Source organism: Falco punctatus, assembly GCF_963210335.1.
Source record: "Falco punctatus genome assembly, chromosome: 5".
Taxonomy (NCBI): domain Eukaryota; kingdom Metazoa; phylum Chordata; class Aves; order Falconiformes; family Falconidae; genus Falco; species Falco punctatus.
The window spans coordinates 12037581-12055946 of record NC_137584.1 but is presented as its reverse complement, the minus strand read 5'-3'; the positions used below and the strand labels follow the sequence as shown (position 1 = coordinate 12055946).

The 18366-nt window shown below is 40.9% G+C and overlaps 1 protein-coding gene across 2 annotated transcripts in view; it reads left to right on the top strand.

Moving 5' to 3' along the window:
• The window catches only part of KCNQ5 (potassium voltage-gated channel subfamily Q member 5), a 301863-nt gene that overhangs the window by 192207 nt on the left and 91290 nt on the right, over positions 1-18366 (top strand). For both annotated transcript variants that reach the window (XM_080388769.1, XM_080388768.1), the window contains exon 2: positions 17924-18014. In XM_080388769.1, the coding sequence (XP_080244895.1) occupies positions 17924-18014 (91 nt within the window). The remainder of the gene's footprint in view (positions 1-17923; positions 18015-18366) is intronic.

The window sequence follows — 18366 nt, the reverse complement described above, 5'->3', positions numbered from 1 at the left end:
GTTAAATGTTGAAGAACTTGGTACGAACTATGCTGTGTGGCTCGTTACTGAAACAGGGGAATTGCTTCAGTCAAAAGTGAACACCTCCAGTTGTTCATTAGTTACAATACCAGAATTGATGGCTTGTTTGTCCAAATGTTACAAATTCTCTGGTTTTTAGTTTTCCTTTTGCGGTAGCTGTTGCCTCTGCTATATAAATGTGGTTACCAAAATGTGGTAACTATATAAATGAGGGAGAGAGCCTTTGGTGATACTGATGCAAAATATGCAAACAACTTCAGCTAAACATAGCTTTACCATGGTTTTGTTATATAAATGTCAACTTAAAATTAAATGTTATGGAAACATTTCTTTTATCTTTATGGACTCTACCAGCTGCACAGTTTTCTCAAGTACAGTTTACATTTATGATGTTGTTTAAATCTATCACATACATTCAACATACACAGAAGAATTTTTTAAAAGCAAGCTGTTTGCGTTTGTGCAGTAATTACCTACAGTCCAGCCTCAGTTTTCTCATATGCAAGACAAGGTTGTGCGGACTCCAGGGAAACCAGGAGTCACTGAAGCTGGTAGCAGTTTGATTTTTTTAAAAGAATAATGAGCTGAAGACTTCTTATACCTGTGTTGCAGGACTTACACTGTATCGTTAATTTACAAATTGTGGGCAAATTTCACAGTATATTAGCCAGTTTGACATTTTTTTTTTCCCTTGTATACTTTGGAATGGCATTGCAAAGATTACATTTTAGCCTTTATTTTTCTCCATACATCTAATTTGAGGCTTACCTAATAAATGGAATAATAAGAAAAACAGCAGTTTTAAAATAGTTGTATTGTCCCAACCAACTCCTCTTATCGGGCAGGTTGCAAATATCTTTTAAAAGAGTAAGCTCCTTTTACGTTAATAACAATATGTTATTGTCCCTGTGGTGCAAAGTGTAAGTATTAGGTACTATACATACAGTGAAAGCATTGGACTAGCTCAGCCTCATAGTGTAAGCTGTCTCCAGTCAACAAATCTGGTCGTGAAGCTACAGAAGCAGGCAGACAGATTATTCCAGACACATCACCCCACTGTGAGTCACGAAAAATAGACACCAGCATTCATTAATGCTGCCAGCCTGCTTGGCCTGACATGGGCAGGGTTCAGCGGTCATTGGATTAGGATTTGGAAATTAGAGCTCTATTCTGTCTGTATCTTCCCTAGTTCTAAAAATGATTTATTCTGTACCCACATATAAGGGGGATTTATAAAGTCTTGATGCAAACAGAGCAGATGAACAGGAATGGTGATTAACTGCTTCTCAGAATGCTACACAGAGGTGGCACCTGTGCAGTTATTAAGGACTAGGTTCAGGCAAACATATTAAAATAGATAGATCTTCATAGAGCTCATACTTAAACTTTGTAAATCGTTCAGTTTCTGTAAATGCTAAAAATACACATGGACTCCAGAACTGTGATTAGGCAACCCAGTAACAGCAGAGTCTTGTCCAGGTCCACAGCCTGAGGTTTGGGATGCCCCTGGGCCACAGCCCACCGGTAAGGAACTGGCTTGCCACCTCCCCGGGGTCTTCCCTTGGCATCCACTACCAGCCACTGGTGCAGGAGCTGCATAGGCTTCCATCTGGTCTGCTGGGATCATCCAGGCAGTGAATGGCAAAGCATCTCTTCGCCAAATTTGTTCCATGACAAAGCAGACTTGCGTGGACTTTCATTACTAAGTTTATGGGGGTTTTGAAATTCTGAAAAATCAAAATTTTTTAAGAAACTTTTAGATGCTTCATTTAGCTGTTAGCTGACACACGTTCAGCCAGCCAAAGGCTTCCTGAGGCAATAGGCAATAGGATGTAATAAGATAGCAAAACTGAAAATACAGGAACAAATCAAAATTCCCATTTTACCTTCAGCCTGTATAAAAGTTTTTTGTTTAAAGACATTCTCTTTTTTTTTTTTCTCGTGCTATTGCAAAATTGAATTTTTCAGAGGAATCTTTGATAATACTGTCATGTCCTCAGCAAGATGATTAGAAGTGAAACTCAGGCATAAGCGTGTCAGATGACAGCAGCTGAGTGGGAGGGTTTGGAGTTTTTTTCTTTTTGTCCATGAAGAGAAATTGACCAAATATGTTTGGTTCCCCTTTCCTCTGAAGCAACGAGCTATGACAACACCTAGGGACAGGCCACTAGATGCATGCAAGGCTTACCTAGTAAATGGAATAATAAGAAAAATGGCAATTTAAAAGTAGTTGTATTTAGTTTACAGTAGTTCCAAGAAAGTTTTCTTAGATGTCTGTATTTTACTCTGTGTTGCTTCCCAGAGATAAATTGGTCAATCTGGAGTCAGGAAAAAGTGTTCCTGCAGATGAAATTGTCAGGAACTCGGGAGGTATTTTGGCTTTTCTTTGCAGCTGGGTCACGGTCTGCCCATTGCAATCATGTGGTCCTTCCTATATGGTGCTTCTAGCTTCAGGGTCTTGTGGATGGGTTGTGCTCTTCCCAGGTCCCCAAGGCATGGAAAAGTTCAGTCTTCTGAAGTGCAGTGGTTGCTGGTACCATTCAGAAGCCCGGCTACGTGACTTCATGGTCACACCCAGTCACAAGCTTGAAGAAATAAGTGATATATCTTTTTTTTATTATTATTTTAAGTAATTCTCTGTTTACTTACATACTTACAAAAGCATTACAGCTGCCTCTGGATGCACGTGTGCTACAGCACACTGGATGAAGTGGCCTTTTCATCTCTTAAGCAGATCCTGCAGGTATCTCATTACAAATCTCTATTCTTCATCTAAAGCCAGAAAAGCTAATAAAGTAGGCAGGTGCAGCGAGTGACCTGCTGGGCCATGGTCACAAGTAGAAGAAACACGTTGCGGAAAGACATCACACAGCCTGCTAAAGATGTGATAAATACATCTCCAAATGGAAGTGCTGTACTACTGGGCATCTGAATCTGTGCCTGGACGTTTAATTACTGGCTTGAGCTTTGAAAGTGCTCCACAGGCAAATTAGGATTCATGAGTATGTCAGCTCCTCAAAACAGCTACTCAGGGCTTGTATCTGTATCTGAAAATGCCAGCTAATAGCTGGAAAGTCTTTCAGTGCTGGGTGAGAGGTAATAAATTACATAATAAAGGTATCATTAACATGCATTTGGTTTTTTTACTTCAGTGGCCCAGGTTTGGTGGGATTTTTTGCATTTTCAGTAATGTAAAATAAAACCCTCTGAGAAACTAAAAGGACTATGAACAAATAAGCTGAGTTACATACAAAATAAACCATGTCTATCATTATAGTAAAAACAGTATTTTAGCTTTTTTCTTGCCTGGGTTGCAGGAAAAATAACAGGCAAAATAAAAGGAGGGCGCTAAGAATAGTAATCCAGGGAATGAGGATACTACAGAGAGCTGTGAAACTATTTTAATTTGAAAGGCCTTGATATCTGACCTCAGTGCTTCAGTGTTAGGTTTACAGATCTTCAACCTGAAGGTACAAACTAAGCGAGGTTATTGGAGTAAGGAGGTGTTAGCTGTAAGAGATTAGCACCAGGATAACGGGGATGCAGACCATCCTATTGTCCCAGCCCACCAAGCCCACTTGTTCTTAATCTAGAAGACAGTCATGCAGTCTGGTGATCTGAAGAAAAAAAAAAATCAAAAAAATTGGTTATTATACTTTGAGGGGTAATGTGATGCTCAGTGTTTCTTATGTAAAAATTGCAACTTGATATTAAGGAAAAAATCGTAACTGTGCAGGCAGTCAAGTGTTGTACCAGGCTGCCCAGAGAGGCTGTGGAGCCTCTTTCCTTGCGGATACTCAGCACTCAACAGGACATGGCCCTGAGCAAGCTGATGCAATTGAACTTGCTTTCAGCGGGGGGTTGGACAAGATAACTGCTGGAGGTCCTTTCCAGCCAACATGAGACTGTGATTTTTATGAATTCCCTTTGTAAAAGAAGCCAGTGTAACTTTAGTTTGTTAGAGATTAATACAATGGTTTTAACAGGCAGGTCCTTGGGTTTTTATTTGCCTGTGATTGAACTCGGTGATGCTCTGGGCATACTGCAAAACTATTTATTTAATACAGTTTTATAGGAAGGTTTGACTAAATGATCTTGTTAAGTTGAAAAGGGTTCCTGTTGCTTTGATATATTGGTTGATTGGGTTACTTTTTCATCTGTGTACTCTCATATGGCTGGATGGATACAGTTACATGATTTTTCAGTTAAATAGATTTTAAGAAAGGTACCTAGTCCTGCTCAGCATTTATTCTTTAAATTTACATACATAAATGTTCATAACGGGTCACAAAATATATGAGAAGAAAAAGGTTCAGCTAGCAGAACTTTTTTTTTTTTTTACAGATAACTATATACAACATTTTTGGCTCATCCTGACTCCACTTTTTCGCTTGTCAAGTTTCCCGAGCAATTAGGAGACAGGCAGACATGCATCTCTGCTGGAAGGAGAAAAACACTTCTCTCACTGAAGGAGGTTCAGTCAGCTGGTATATCTCAACTAAGAATGATTCCTGGCTGTGTGAGTGCTCTGTTTAGGTCCCATACATAGCTTAAACCACTCCTAGCCTCAGAAGGACCATTTCTCAACTCTCACAAGCTTCTCATGTACACTTGAGTTAACATTTTAAAGACAATTAAGAATTTAGACTCAGGCTCAGAATTTGCAAAAGCCCTTCAGTGTTTTTTACTGTGAATCTTTATGAATTGTAGGAAGCCAAAATACCATGTATGTCTGCTCCACATTGTTAATATAGGGAAACAACACTAATGTATCTCATGATGGAGTTTTCTGGACTGAGTACACTGAAGGGTGTAAGATGTTGTGGTGCGAGTCATACAGGTACAACAGAGAGATGTTCCCTTGGCACTTGCACAGCCAGGAATCACTCTTAGCTGAGATACACCAGCTGCACCTCCTTGCAGGAAAAGAGGTGCTTTTCTCCTTCTGGCAGAGATGTATGTCTGCCTGTCCCCTAGATGTGGGAAATTACAATCCTGTTCACTAGGACACCAGAAAACCGACTTTAACTGTGTTGTTAACAAAGGCTTCTCTGGGGCTTCTTCTCCGGCCTTGAAGCACACAGTCAGTGTTTGGAAGTACGTACTTGCAATCATCTCTGATTAAACTATGCACTTAGATCACAGAATGGTTTTGGGTTGGAAGGGACCTTTAAAGACCATCTAGTTCCAACCCCCTGCCACAGGCAGGGACACCTCCCACTAGACCAGGTTGCCCAAAGTCCCATCCAGCCTGGCCTTGAACTCTTAAGTGTTTACAGATCAGTGTCTGTGAAAGGAAACTGATCTGCTAATGTAAAATTCATGTAAAGCTTTCCCTGTGCCTGTAATATGTCTTAAAAATGCAAATTTGTTTCACACTAACTTCTGAGCAGGATGGTTTTGGCAAAGAGGGCAAGCCACTGTAAGATAAAATGTTGGAAAGTAAAAGCACCTTTATGTTGTTTCAAACAGACGAGCAGCAGCTTTAATGTGTTTAAGAAGCTCAAAGGGCAAGTTTTTTCCCCATATGGAAAATAAGCGATCACTTTGTGTATTTAACATTCTGCATAAGCATAATAGTTGTTCCAGAAACTCTGCTACTCAGCATTTAATAAAATAGCTCATTATCAAAACAGAAGTATTACTGTTGCCAAAGCAATGTGTAAGCGTAGCATTGGCGCAGAGAAGCCAGACGTGTGAGCAGCAGCTGATTTCCTCGCAAGCGTCCCAGGAGAGGCAGGTCCTGCTGTGGGCACGCGGGATGCTGCCCTGCCACGCGGCTGCGTGCAGCTGCTGCCGGCGCGCCTAGCCGTGGTACACTGCCAAGGCTTCAAAATACCGTGCTTGATGGGCAGAAGAAATTATATAGCCCTCTTTCTAATCGTGGTGATTATGAGATAAAAGGCTCTGAAATACAGAGGAAAATGAGTCACGTGGTGGGGCTTTGACTGAGGAGGCTCTGGCAGAATAAAGCCTCGTTTTGAAACGTGTTACATCTTGCTTTAGGTCACCGTGAGAGCTGTGCTCTTCTCAAAGCAGCGTGTGATGTAAAACCACGAGCTGGCTGTTGTGCCCACCTCAGCAAGGCCTGGGCCTCGAAAAGTGGCTGTCTGCTCTTTGCTTTTAAACACGAAGAAGCTTAAAGCAGACAAGGAAATAGGTGAGCACCCCTTGAGATTTTGTGCTGCCTTCATGTCATTATCATATGGATAAGCGTAGAACCCCTTGGAGAGAGGAGGTAAGAGTTGCCATAAATACAGTAAACCAAGGAAATTCTCGTCATCACCCCTGAAGATGCGATTTTTCTTCATTTGCAATTTCACATGCTTCTGCCATCAGATCCTGGTCTGTTAGTACTGCTGCCTAACAACAAGAAAGGGCACTTCAGATTCCAGAAAGCACAGAACTTATTTAGATTAAGGAAGACAAGACTAATGGCGTGGTATAAAACTGAACACCCTTGAGCTAAAGTACAGTGATTGATTCTTAGAAGTAAGTTTAATACTAACAGTGCATTATGTTAGAAAAATATTCTGTGTTCCATTTATGTCCTTGTTTACTACTGGGAGAAAGCTATCGGAAATTAACAGTTTTTTCTTTGCTCTGGATTTATGAGTCAGCTCATAATTCCCAACACAAGCCATTCTCCCACTGAAATCAACTGTAAGGTTTCAGTAAAGGCCAAAATCCAAATATTCATTAATAGAAGTAAATTAAATTAGAGAAAGAAGACCTAGATCTTGGTACATTGAAAAAATTTTCAAAAACGTTTATTCTTGGTGTCAATGTAACATTACTCTGCCAATTTTAATGAGCCCTGGCATTTCTGACTGCCTAGATTTCTGTGGTAGCTGTGGGGGGTGTTGGGGCTATGAGATAGGCTGGACTTTTAAAAATACTCTGTTATGATTACCATTTTTTTAAATTCTTTCACGAATATATATATGGTTTTGTTCAGTACAGACTTGCTCTTTCATCCTCATTCTTCTGAATGGAGAGTTTAAAAATATTCTTCTGTATTTCAGTATATTAAAAAGGTGATAGATTGTTCCTATCTTAACCCGCTGAATGAAAGCATCATAAATAGAGCAGATTAACTGGTATTTGTCATTTTTAATCATTTTGTCACAGGCTGATATAGTGGTGTGGTACAGTGCACATCAAAACTGATGTTTCCACTTGAAGTACCTTTCTCCGTTTAAAAAAAAAAAAGAGAAAGTGTTATTTGTTGTCTTACCCAGTATTCTGGCAACATGTGAGTCCTAATAGCATTTATTGAAAGCAAATATTGAAAGCAAATCCCCATTCAAAGACAAGTATCCCATAGAGTCTTCATCTATATCATGAAAGTGAACATTGCCACCATAACAACTGTGTTATTTTGCAGTCTGGAAAGCTATTATCGGAGAATTTGTGGGTAGTGCTTTGTTCGTTATGGGTACTACTTTGTTCACACGTCTGGGATAATAAAAAATTACAGAAGCAGCCAAGGGTTGCGAAGAGGCCTTCTTGAGAGATGTGATGAAAAGGAGTTTGTTTTACTCATGTACTGCAGCAGTGTATTTGCATGGCTGCATTTGAGTGGTCCTTTTCCCCGAGGAACTCCTTTAATTCTGTATGTTACTGACCATACACCACTGAAAAACAAACATAAAATCAAAGCAAAATCCAATATATAATATACTAGTGGAGAAAAATAGGAGAAATAAGGAGATCGATTTATGTTCCAGAGCTCTTCAATAGGGTGGAATATTTTAGGAGGAAATGCACAGCAGACCCTCGGGTGTTTCCCACAGAATCAACCTGTCGTAGTCCTGATGGGCTAATTGTCTTGCAAGTCTTTCAAATCTTGCAAGTAGTTTAATCCCAAGTGTTTCATTAAAATATGCCAAGCAGGCACCTAAATTTGAATGATTAAATTTTCAAACTTTGCCTCCATCCTTATCTTCAATTAAGTTGTAGAACAATACTGAAATATTCTCATTCATCATAATATGCCCATTTGATAATGCTTGGATATGGATTTAAGTATAATACACATAATCACCAGCATAATCCACTTCAAAATCAGCTTTTTAGGCCTTCACATTTTAAGGTAGAAGTATTGCCACTACCACGTCTAGATTTTTTGAACTAAGAGAGCCATTTTTTAACACAATAACTTGACATGCAGAAATACCTGTCCATAGTAGAAGATGTACTAGCGAGTGCAGTGAAAAAATTTGTCCAGATACATGCTAACTTCCAGACCATAGCCAGGAATTGTCTAGGAAAGTGTTGTTTTACCCACGCCAAAAGGATGCTAGTGGCAGTCCTTACCATTTAGTGGTGTAGGCCGTCAGGAGTAGCAGTGCCATTACGTGGCACGGTGTGATTTACTGAAGGTCTAGCTGAGTCACGCTCAGTGGGATTAACTCCAGAGGCTTAGACAGGCATTTTTTCCCAACCAAGTATGGTTTCTACTTACGTTTAGCTGCCAAAGCCATGGCACTCTTGTCCACTGGTGGATGATTAAATAACGAATATGAGTGATGTCTGGCCCCATTACAATCAATCATGCCTTAGCTTCGCCAGAGCCAGAGCTGCGCTCCCAGCAATGAGAACAGAGAAGACCATTACCTGTGGCATAAGAAATATCCAGCCATCCTACAATTCTTCTGTTCTTTTGATTTTGCTCTCTTAGTTCAAAAAAACTTGACGTGGTAGTGGCAATACTTCTACCTTATAATCTGAAGGCCTAAAAAGCTGATTTTGAAGTGGATTATGCTGGTAATTACCGCACACATTTCTTTCTTACGCATCTATGCGGTTCTTAGGATTGTTTTTCTGGTTAGCAAGAGATCTGAGTACAGTGTGTTAGCAAACACAGAAAAAAGGCTATTTGACTATTTCCCTTTGCCCTAGATTGTGGACAAGGCTAGAACAAATAGACTACAATGAACAGGTAAAGATTATCCATTTCTCCAGCTTCATACTGTACTTTTAATTTTCTCAATTGCATTATAATAAAGTTTGTATCTTAATTTTATATATGTTATAAAAAAATCACATAAATGCTGCAACCAATGTTCAATGATAAACATATATATAACATAACAATGATAAACAATATAGTTTCTATTCATATTTTAAATTAATTTTCTTGAGAAATACCTGTAGTGAAGCAAAGGTTGCTAGGTGAGCTACCAGACTTGTCGTTGGGAGTAGGGGCTGTTTGATACAAAAGAAAAAAATAAACGCTACAAAGCTGTCTAAATACAGATTTTTGTTAACTAAATTAAGCATTCATATTGGAAAAATTTTGTCTACAAAAACACCTATTCTTTGGATAAAAGGAGTGTTTTGTCATTTTCTACAGATCTGAGGCACCTGTAAGCGTAAAAAAGGATCCTAGCATGCAAATCAGTATCAGGCTTCCCAATCTTTAAAATAGTTAAAAACTGGAAGAACACATGCTTTATTCTTATTTTCATGTCAAAAGTGTCTCCTGTGGAAGCCAGTGAAAACCTTTTAGAAAATAGCTAGGTCACAAGTATCTCTGCGCATTAAACCCACCAGAATACGCATTTCTTGTTTTGTTTTGTTTTCTTTTAAGCTGATGTGCTTGCCCAAGGAAGAATGATGCCTGCTTTATAGATCCCTGCAGAAATTTACCAAAAAATATTTTATTTTTTGTCTCTGGTGGAATGGATTATCAATTGTGCATTTGATGACACTGTGATCAGTGTCCCATAGGCATCTGAACTATTTCATTTGCTTGGTTTTGATTACATGTCCTGTTATAGCCTTTTCATTGCTTTCCCAGTATAAGCCAAATACAATCACTTTGTAAACATGATTCCTAAGCTAAAAACATGATTCCTTAAAAATATCACAGAAAAGATCCCTTTAGGTTGAAACACTTTTTTTGATACTGCAAACTTAAAAGTCTTTCGTACTTGATGAACTGTTCTAATTTTTAGCGTGAATAAGCATCCTGTAGGAGGATGAAAAATAAAATATTGTTTGACTAAAATTTATTCATCAGAGCCTGACAAAACTCACCTTTCTAAACAAGTTGCTTCAGCAGCAGGTTCAGTTCTTAAAAAAACTTCAGGCATGAAATTCAGTTTGAATTTCTGTATTTCTGAAAAAAGGTAACAACTAATCCAAAGAAAGAATATCTTAAAAGCAGGTTTTGCTGCAATATTTTTTTTATCTCAAAAATTGTTTTTAAAGTTTACTTGCACTTTTTAAAACAAAGATTCCTTCATACTCCACTTCTCCATTGTCAGGGGGTTTTGTTATTTCTGGGTAGAAGGCAGTGCAGTATCAAGCCCTTAACGTGTTACACTCTTCCACTTGAAGAAAAGGTTGAAGTGCAAGTCATTTTAAAGAAAGCCTACAGGGGAAATTTATGAGCTTTTTCTATGGGAGAGTACTTATTCTCCGTGCAGCTTTTGTCAAACATTTTTAACAAATTGTAATAACCTTTGTCATATCTCATTTTTCTTGCATAAACAAGTCACATTGAAGCTATAAATGATGGAATATTTAATCCACATGGCTTGCAGTATCAAAACTGTTAAACTGTACTCTTTTCCACCATGTCAGCGGTGCATTATCTGTTGTATAGAAATGATGAAAAGATTACTTTTCAGGGGAGATACCACAGGACCTGTGTAAGTGTCCTCACATCTGCACTAGCTGACGTTTTCACTTTCGGTTCTTTCTGAAGCTAGGAAAATGCTTCAGTCCTTGTCTTTCCATATCCTATCAGAGAGGATATTTCCACCTGCCTCCAAGAACTGTGTGCTCAGAAACACCGGGAAGCACACCGAGGCTGACAGAAGCTGTCAGGTTCCTGCTGCCTTCCTGCCTTGAGCATGCCCATCTGCTCCGGGTTGCAATGTGGGACACCAGCAATCAGCCCAACAATATGCATACTATCCCCTCTATGGGAACTTAGTGCCTTGCAAATCGTGGGTGCATACAGCAGTGACTCCTAGGCCAGTAGGTGCTGGTTTTCTCTGTCCCCATCAGCTCCATGGCACGCTGAAGCTATGGAGTCTCCCTTTCTCACACGCCAAGAGGGGTGAGAGCGCCAACAGCATCTAGCTGAGGAAGGGACCTTCTGTGGGGCAACCCGCTTAACAAATTTCTTGTCCCTGTGCTTTTTGTGAGAACTGTTCACCAAATCTATATAGTCCGATGAAAATGTAACACTACCGTGAATGACTATCTCTTTCCTTCCTTTTCTTTATAGTTTTTTTTTCTGGGTATCGTATCCACTTGTCTAAACCTGTGGTAGATCTGTTGGTGCTATACATCCAGGATAAACTTCAGCACCTCTATTTACCTAATGCCTCATAAAGATTTTTATGCATTCAGTAATTATAAAATAATTTAAAGGTGGTACTTGGGTACTCAACTCTGCAAGATCCTGAAAGATCCTGTTAAGAAAACATGGGCGTTGCTCCTAGCTGTGGGAAGGAGTTACTTACAGGGGGCTCTAACAGCTTCTTTGTAGGCTCAGACCTCGTGAATGCAAACAACTTTCTGTACGTTTGCAAGCAACTGCACGACATTGTACCGGTGGGGAAAGTAAAAGCTACTTTTTGGTCATATTTAAGGTTAGCAAAAGCTTTCCATTTCTGCTTTCCATAGAAAATCCAGGATAATGGCACTGCCAATGGTTTCCAGAAAGTTTTGGTCATAATCCTGAATGCCCTTGCATTTATTGGGATTAAATCAGACCTCAAATAATATTGGAACATAATTCTGGTGGTCTAATCATTTAATTATGTCACTTTAACAGCGATATGCTTTTATTATTTACAGAAGACGTCACAAAACTGTTTGCAGATGTTTAACTTCTTATTATTTTAATTCTAGCAGTAAATAATGTAGCAAAATAGCTTTTAAAGATCTTCCCTGAGTGTATTTTTTGTGCTTATGATATTCCCTGAGTAATGTTTTAACAACTGGTTTAAACTGAACATCCTCTCCCATATGAACTGCCTTTAAATCACAAACTATAGTAAAATTCTGTTGAAAATCAAATAAATGGAGAATTGGTAGTTCCTAATTAACTAGTAAGAAAAGTTTATGAGAGGCGGATTGAATAAGTATCAAAGCTTCTGAGTTATATTATCTATCATAAATTGGCTTTTCTCCAATTAATGTATGCTTTCAGAAGCAGGGGAATAAGATGAAAGGCTATGCATCAAAACTGATTCCTGCTGAAACAAAATGGAAGTTGCTGCTTTTGATAAAATACAAGACTACGGCAGTGCTTGAATAATTTTATGGGAAGTTGCTGCCTAAGGCATATGTTTTACTGTCTGATACTGAATGCATGAGGAAAGACCATCTGTTTTTTTCAGCCTGAACAAATATACGATCCAGATTGAACCACTAGAGGCCAAATATAATTGCTATGTGTTTTGCTTTGTACTGCTCTCTACCTACAGCAGCATCCTTTTGTACAGCATGTATTGTAGCACACAATTCAAATGATGGCATTTGAAAATACTTTTTCCTCTATCAAGGGTTATAAAATGACTATCTAAGGCTTAATGCAATCTTTTATACTTCATCTGTCACCAGACATATAGTTCATGATAGGAAAGAACAACTTCAGATATACTTTGACTGCCATGGCAGTTGAACCTTAGGAATTCAGTTCTGCTGGACAGATCCTTGTTTAATGTCCAGCCAGGTGAAAGGCATTGCTGTATCCTTCAAGCCTTCAGTTCTAGCTGGGGAAAAGAGATGCTTTCAATGAGTGCTAATCTAAACTGCACCTGGATTTCCTGAATATTTACCTTTATTTTTATTCATGTACTGATTCCCTCTCCTGACTTACTTTTCCCATCTATTGTGAATTAACACTTTGCCCACAGTAATCTAAATCACAGTTCTGGAGAACTATAGCAAAGCAAGTGTTAGGCTGGTGGAGGATGGTTTTGTGGCTGCAGGACTGGGCTGGGATTTAAAAGGTTCGGGTTTATTCCACATATAAAGACTTTCCGTGTAGCCTTAGGCAAGTCCCTTACCTCCTTTTCTGTGACATGGTCTCCAGCTGTAATATGCAAACAACAAGGTTTCTTTTTTCCTGCTGAGTTTTCTATAATTCTGCTGTAAGAGGTCTCCTCCAAGTGAAAACTTGTATTGTGTGTTTGGGCAAGACCCAGTACAACTGGACCTCTAATTTAGTTGATGTTACTGGAATACAACTAAACAAGCACAATTTTTAATACCTAAATACAAAGGAAGTAAGAAAATATCATTTTAACTAGTTCAGGAGCAAAGAAATTCAGCTAAAGGAAATTACATCCTTTGACATAAGTTCTTAGTCACTTCTTAATTTTATTTTGCCCTCCATGCAAGTCTTAACAAGGAACATTTATGCCTGTGTCAGTAGGATGTAATCGTAGGGGGGTTATATCTGAAGACTGTAGCAGCTGAAACTACCAGTAATGTTTTAGGAGATTTTTCTTTTTTAAAAAAAATAGGGGTAAGGGGAGCAAAATTGCTCACAAGGTGTGTTTTTGTCACTTGAACGAGTCTTCTCTGAAACCTTTAAGCGTATATATTCATATAACTTTCTTTAGTCTGGAAGATAGACTTCCCAATGCTACACACCAGAGATGCCGTTTACCCTCCTGGATAGTGTTCTACTTACAGTTCTTAGTAGAACTTATATGCAGGCTCCTACCAGATTTGATTTTCAAAGTAGAACTCCTCCCCAGCAGTTAAGTGACACGCTACAAAATGTGCCTCCTATATCTTATCGCACTGCACATCAGATTTTCTACTACAAATTCTGAGGAAATGGACTTATCTGATGTACTGGGTGTATTACAGCATTTCTATATTACAGCACTATGGAAAATCCGTATGTTATAAGGAAAAGAGCAATTTTAGCTCCTGAAGCGCAAATGGGAGCAGATGCAATAATATATTAATGTTTGCATCCAGTAGTTAGAATCATAGAAGAATTTATTTTGGAAAAGACCTCTTCAGGTCATCCACTCCAACCTCCTGCTCAAAGCAGAGCTCACTTCAAAGTCAGACCAGGGCCTTTCCCAGCCAGGTTCTGAAACCTGCGGGGACAGAGATTTCACAGGGCGGTGGGTTGGCCCTGGCTGGATGCCAGGTGCCCACCAAAGGCTCTCTGTCATTCCCCTCCTCAGCTGGGCAGGGGAGAGGAAATACAAAGAAGGTCTCGTGGGTCGGGAGAAGGGCAGGGAGATCCCTCAGCCATTACTGTCACAGGCAAAACAGACTCGACTTGGGGAAAAATTCATTTCATTTGTTACCAGTCAAATCAGAGTAGGGCAATGAGAAACAAAGCCAAATATTAAAAAAAACACCTTCCCCCCCACCCCTCCCTTCCTCACAGGCTCAGCTTCATTCCCGATTTCCCTACCCCTTCCCCCCTGCAGCGCAGGGGGATGGGCAACGGGGGCTGGGGTCAGTCCATCACACGCTGTCTCTGCCGCCCCTTCCCCCTCAGGGGCAGGGTCCTCACACTCTGCCCGGCTCCAGCCTGGGGTCCCTCCCATGGGACACAGTCCTCCATGAACCGCTCCAGTGTGAGTCCTTCCCACGGGCTGCAGCTTTTCACGAACTGCTCCAGCCTGGGTCCCTCCCATGGGACACAGTCCTCCATGAACCTCTCCATGTGAGTCCTTCCCATGGGCTGCAGCTCTTCACTCACTGCTCCAGCCTGGGTCCCTCCCACGGGGTCACAAGCCCTGCCAGCAACCCTGCTCCAGCCTGGGCTCCTCTCTGCAGGGGCCACAGGTCCTGCCAGGACCCTGCTCCAGCACAGGCTTCCCTCGGGTCACAGCCCCCTTCGGGATCCACCTGCTCCGGTGTGGGGTCCTGCACGGGCTGCAGGTGGATACCTGCTCCACCATGGACCTCCACGGGCTGCAGGTGGATACCTGCTCCACCATGGACCTCCACGGGCTGCAGGTGGATACCTGCTCCGCCGTTAACCTCCATGGGCTGCAGGTGTATACCTGCTCCACCATGGACCTCCACGGGCTGCAGGGGAATCTCTGCTCCGGCACCTGGAGCAGCTGCTCCCCCTCCTTCTGCAGTGGGCTGGGGGGCTGCAGAGCTGCTGCTCTCACTTGTTCTCACTCCTCTTTCCCACTGCATTTGTGCAGGTGGTTTTTTTCCCCTTTCTTAAATATGCTATCCCAGAGGTGCTGCCACTGCCACTGATGGGCTTGGCCTTGGCCAGTGGTGGGTCTGTCCTGGGGCCAGCTGGCATTGGCTCCATTGGACACGGGGGAAGCTTCTGGCACCTTCTCACAGGAGCCACCCCTGTAGCTCCCCCACTACCAAAACCTTGCCATGCAAACCCAATACACACAGCCTCACTGGGTAAATTGTTCTGGTGCTGAACCACCTTCGTTCTGACTTTTTTTCCTTATAGGTATTCATAATCTTCCTTCCAGCAAATTGTGTCCTCTCCTCTTTCTTTATAACCAGAATTAGATAGCTGAGGACAGCAGTCGGAGGCCTCAGCCTCCTTTTTCCAGGCAGGACAAACCCAGCTCTGCTCAGCCCTTCCTGTACGTCAGGAGGTGCAGCCCCACCACCTTGGTGGCCCTCCGCTGGGCTTGCTTCAGTTTGTCCATCTCTCTCCCACGATGGGGAGCCTCAAACTGGGCATGTCACTTCAGATGTGGTCTTTCAGATGCCAAACAGTTGGAAATAATCACTTCCCTCAGCCTTCTGGATACATTCTTGCTAGTAGAGCTTAGCATACTAGTGTACAAGAGCACACTGCTGAGGGATGTTCAACTTGGCCACCAGAAACACCCACAGACACACTCTGCAGTACTTTTCTGAAAAGCTGTTTTCTGTGTCTTCAGAGTTATTGTATAAGGTAAAGGAAAAATCATATTGAAGAACATATGCACCCTCTATATAGATGATTAATTTCTATGCTTTTTGCCTTTGTCCCCGGAAGAGATCTGAGTCCCTTTTGTATCAGAAAACAGCCATTTGCACTTTTTGGCAGATATATACTTGCATTAGTTACCTGTTCACGTTAGGTTAGAGCATCTGCTAACAAGATGCCAGCATTTCAGACAAAAGCCAAAGGCCTGGCCTTTGTTGCTTGATTCATTGCCCAGCATGAGACTGATGTCCTGGTTTCAGCTGGGATAGAGTTAATTTTCTTCTTAATAGCTGGTGCAGTGTGTGTTTTGGATTCGGTGTGGGAACAATGTTGATAACACACTGATGTTTTTAGTTGTTGCTAGGTAATGTTTATACTAAGTCAAGGACTTTTTAGTTTCTCGGGCCTTGCCAGCAAAAAGACTGGAGGGGCACGGGAAATTGGGAGGGGACAGAGCCAGGACAGCTGAGCTGAACTAGTCAAAGAGGTATTCCATACCATGGGACGGCATGCCCAGTATATAAACTGGGGGGGGGGGGTTGGCCGTTGCTCGGGACTGGCTGGGCATCGCTCAGCAGGCGGGGAGCTGTTGCATTGTGCGTCACTAGTTTTCTTTCCTCCCTTCCCTGTGGATTTCATTCCTCTCCTCGTCTCCCTCCTTTTCGTTATAACTGTTATTATTATTATTGCTCTTTTTTATTTTATTTCAATTATTAAATTGTTCTTATCTCAAGCCTCAAGTTTCACATTCCTTTCTGATTCTTCTCCCCATCTCTCTGGGTTAGGGGGGAGTGAGCGAGTGGCTGCACAGTAGTTAATTACCAGCTGGGGTTAAACAACGACAGTGTTTTAAGTCAGAAATCAGAAAAGCATTGATCGAATCAATTATTACTACTTGCAAAGCATAGTGCAAGATTTTTAAATGTAGAACATACACCACCTTGCACACATTCAGTGTGCTGCCTGGCTGCTGCTTAGTCAGTTAATGGTATGGTGGGTGAAATTCACTTCTTTTTGATCCATTTCCTAGATGGTTTCACCAGCACAGTGGTATTATTATTGGTGAAGCAGTACAATAGGAAAGGATGTTCGCTATCATCCACCGGATGGGCCTCAGAGCAATACCAGCTCTGCAGACTTATGTCTGCAAACACCACATGTGCTGTATGCTGTCAGGATCAGGCATCGGATATGCAAGAGTTTATACAGGGATACCAGGTGTTTGCATCTTGTTCGCAAAGAGATTTAGCAACATGACGGTGCTTTGCTTTGCCTGCGTATATTCGGCAGTACCACAAAACATGCAAGCTCATGGAAGCTCAAAATTGCAGTCATGTTTTCCAATTGTAATTGCACAACTTGTGTAAGACATTCTTACTTCACTCCTTTGTTTTAACTTCGTCAGTGGTTTGTATGATACTGTTTGTTCCCAGAATGCAGCCTGTTCAATTAGAGCACTGATGCCAGAACTCAGCAGCTACCTCTCAGTTTTGGGTAGTTTGTACATGAATCCTGTTGCTTAGAAGGAAGTTGTTTTAGATGGGCAGTTAGGTGCAATATGTATCTTAGCTCCGTCATAAGCTTATACAGCAGATACTTATGGCCAGTCATAGAAGAAATGATTTTTCAGACTGGGGAGAGGACTTTCCTGTTGATGATCGTTCTTTAAAGCCTTAAGGGTATCTGGACTGCATAAAGCTACAGGACTGTGATATCACAAGTGATGTCTGTGTATATTGGGTCATTTCTCAAAGAAAATCTTGTTTCTTGTGTTTGTTTCCAGTAATTCTACCAGTGCTGCTCAGAAGCACATGGATTTAGTAACAGGCTATTCTAATGTCTTCAGTGAACTAAATTAAGTAGTGATTGAATTCCCTTCTATTAATGAAGACTGTTCATTGATAGCTTTCTGTTAACATTGGTGCAGTAGGATCAATATAGATACTGGGTCAGGGTTCTGAAAAATATTAACGATTATTAATATTCTTTCTTTTTCAGTTTTCTCCTTGTGTTTGGTTGCTTGATTTTGTCCGTGTTTTCTACTATACCTGAACACACAAAACTTGCCTCTGGTTGTCTCTTCATTTTGGTAAGTGAAACTTGTAAATTCAAGACAGTTTTACAAATGCTTTTATATACACTCAAATCCTCTTCCTCGCCAAGCAGAAAATAGTCTAATTCCTGAATGCTCTAAGAAACCAGACTTTTCATCAGAATGATACAAAAATAATAAAAGGATTCCACCATCTTTTTTCTTTGAAAACAGGTTAGATTGTATGACAGTGTTAACGAAGTACTGTATTGCATCCCCTTCTTTGCTTAAGAATTGCTGTGGTTTATAACAAAAAGGTTTTCTACTGCAGTTTGGCAGTGATGGAGCACGAAAGACCTTTGATACTGCTGCTGCCATTTATGAAGTCAGTATGTAGTAAGAGGCACTT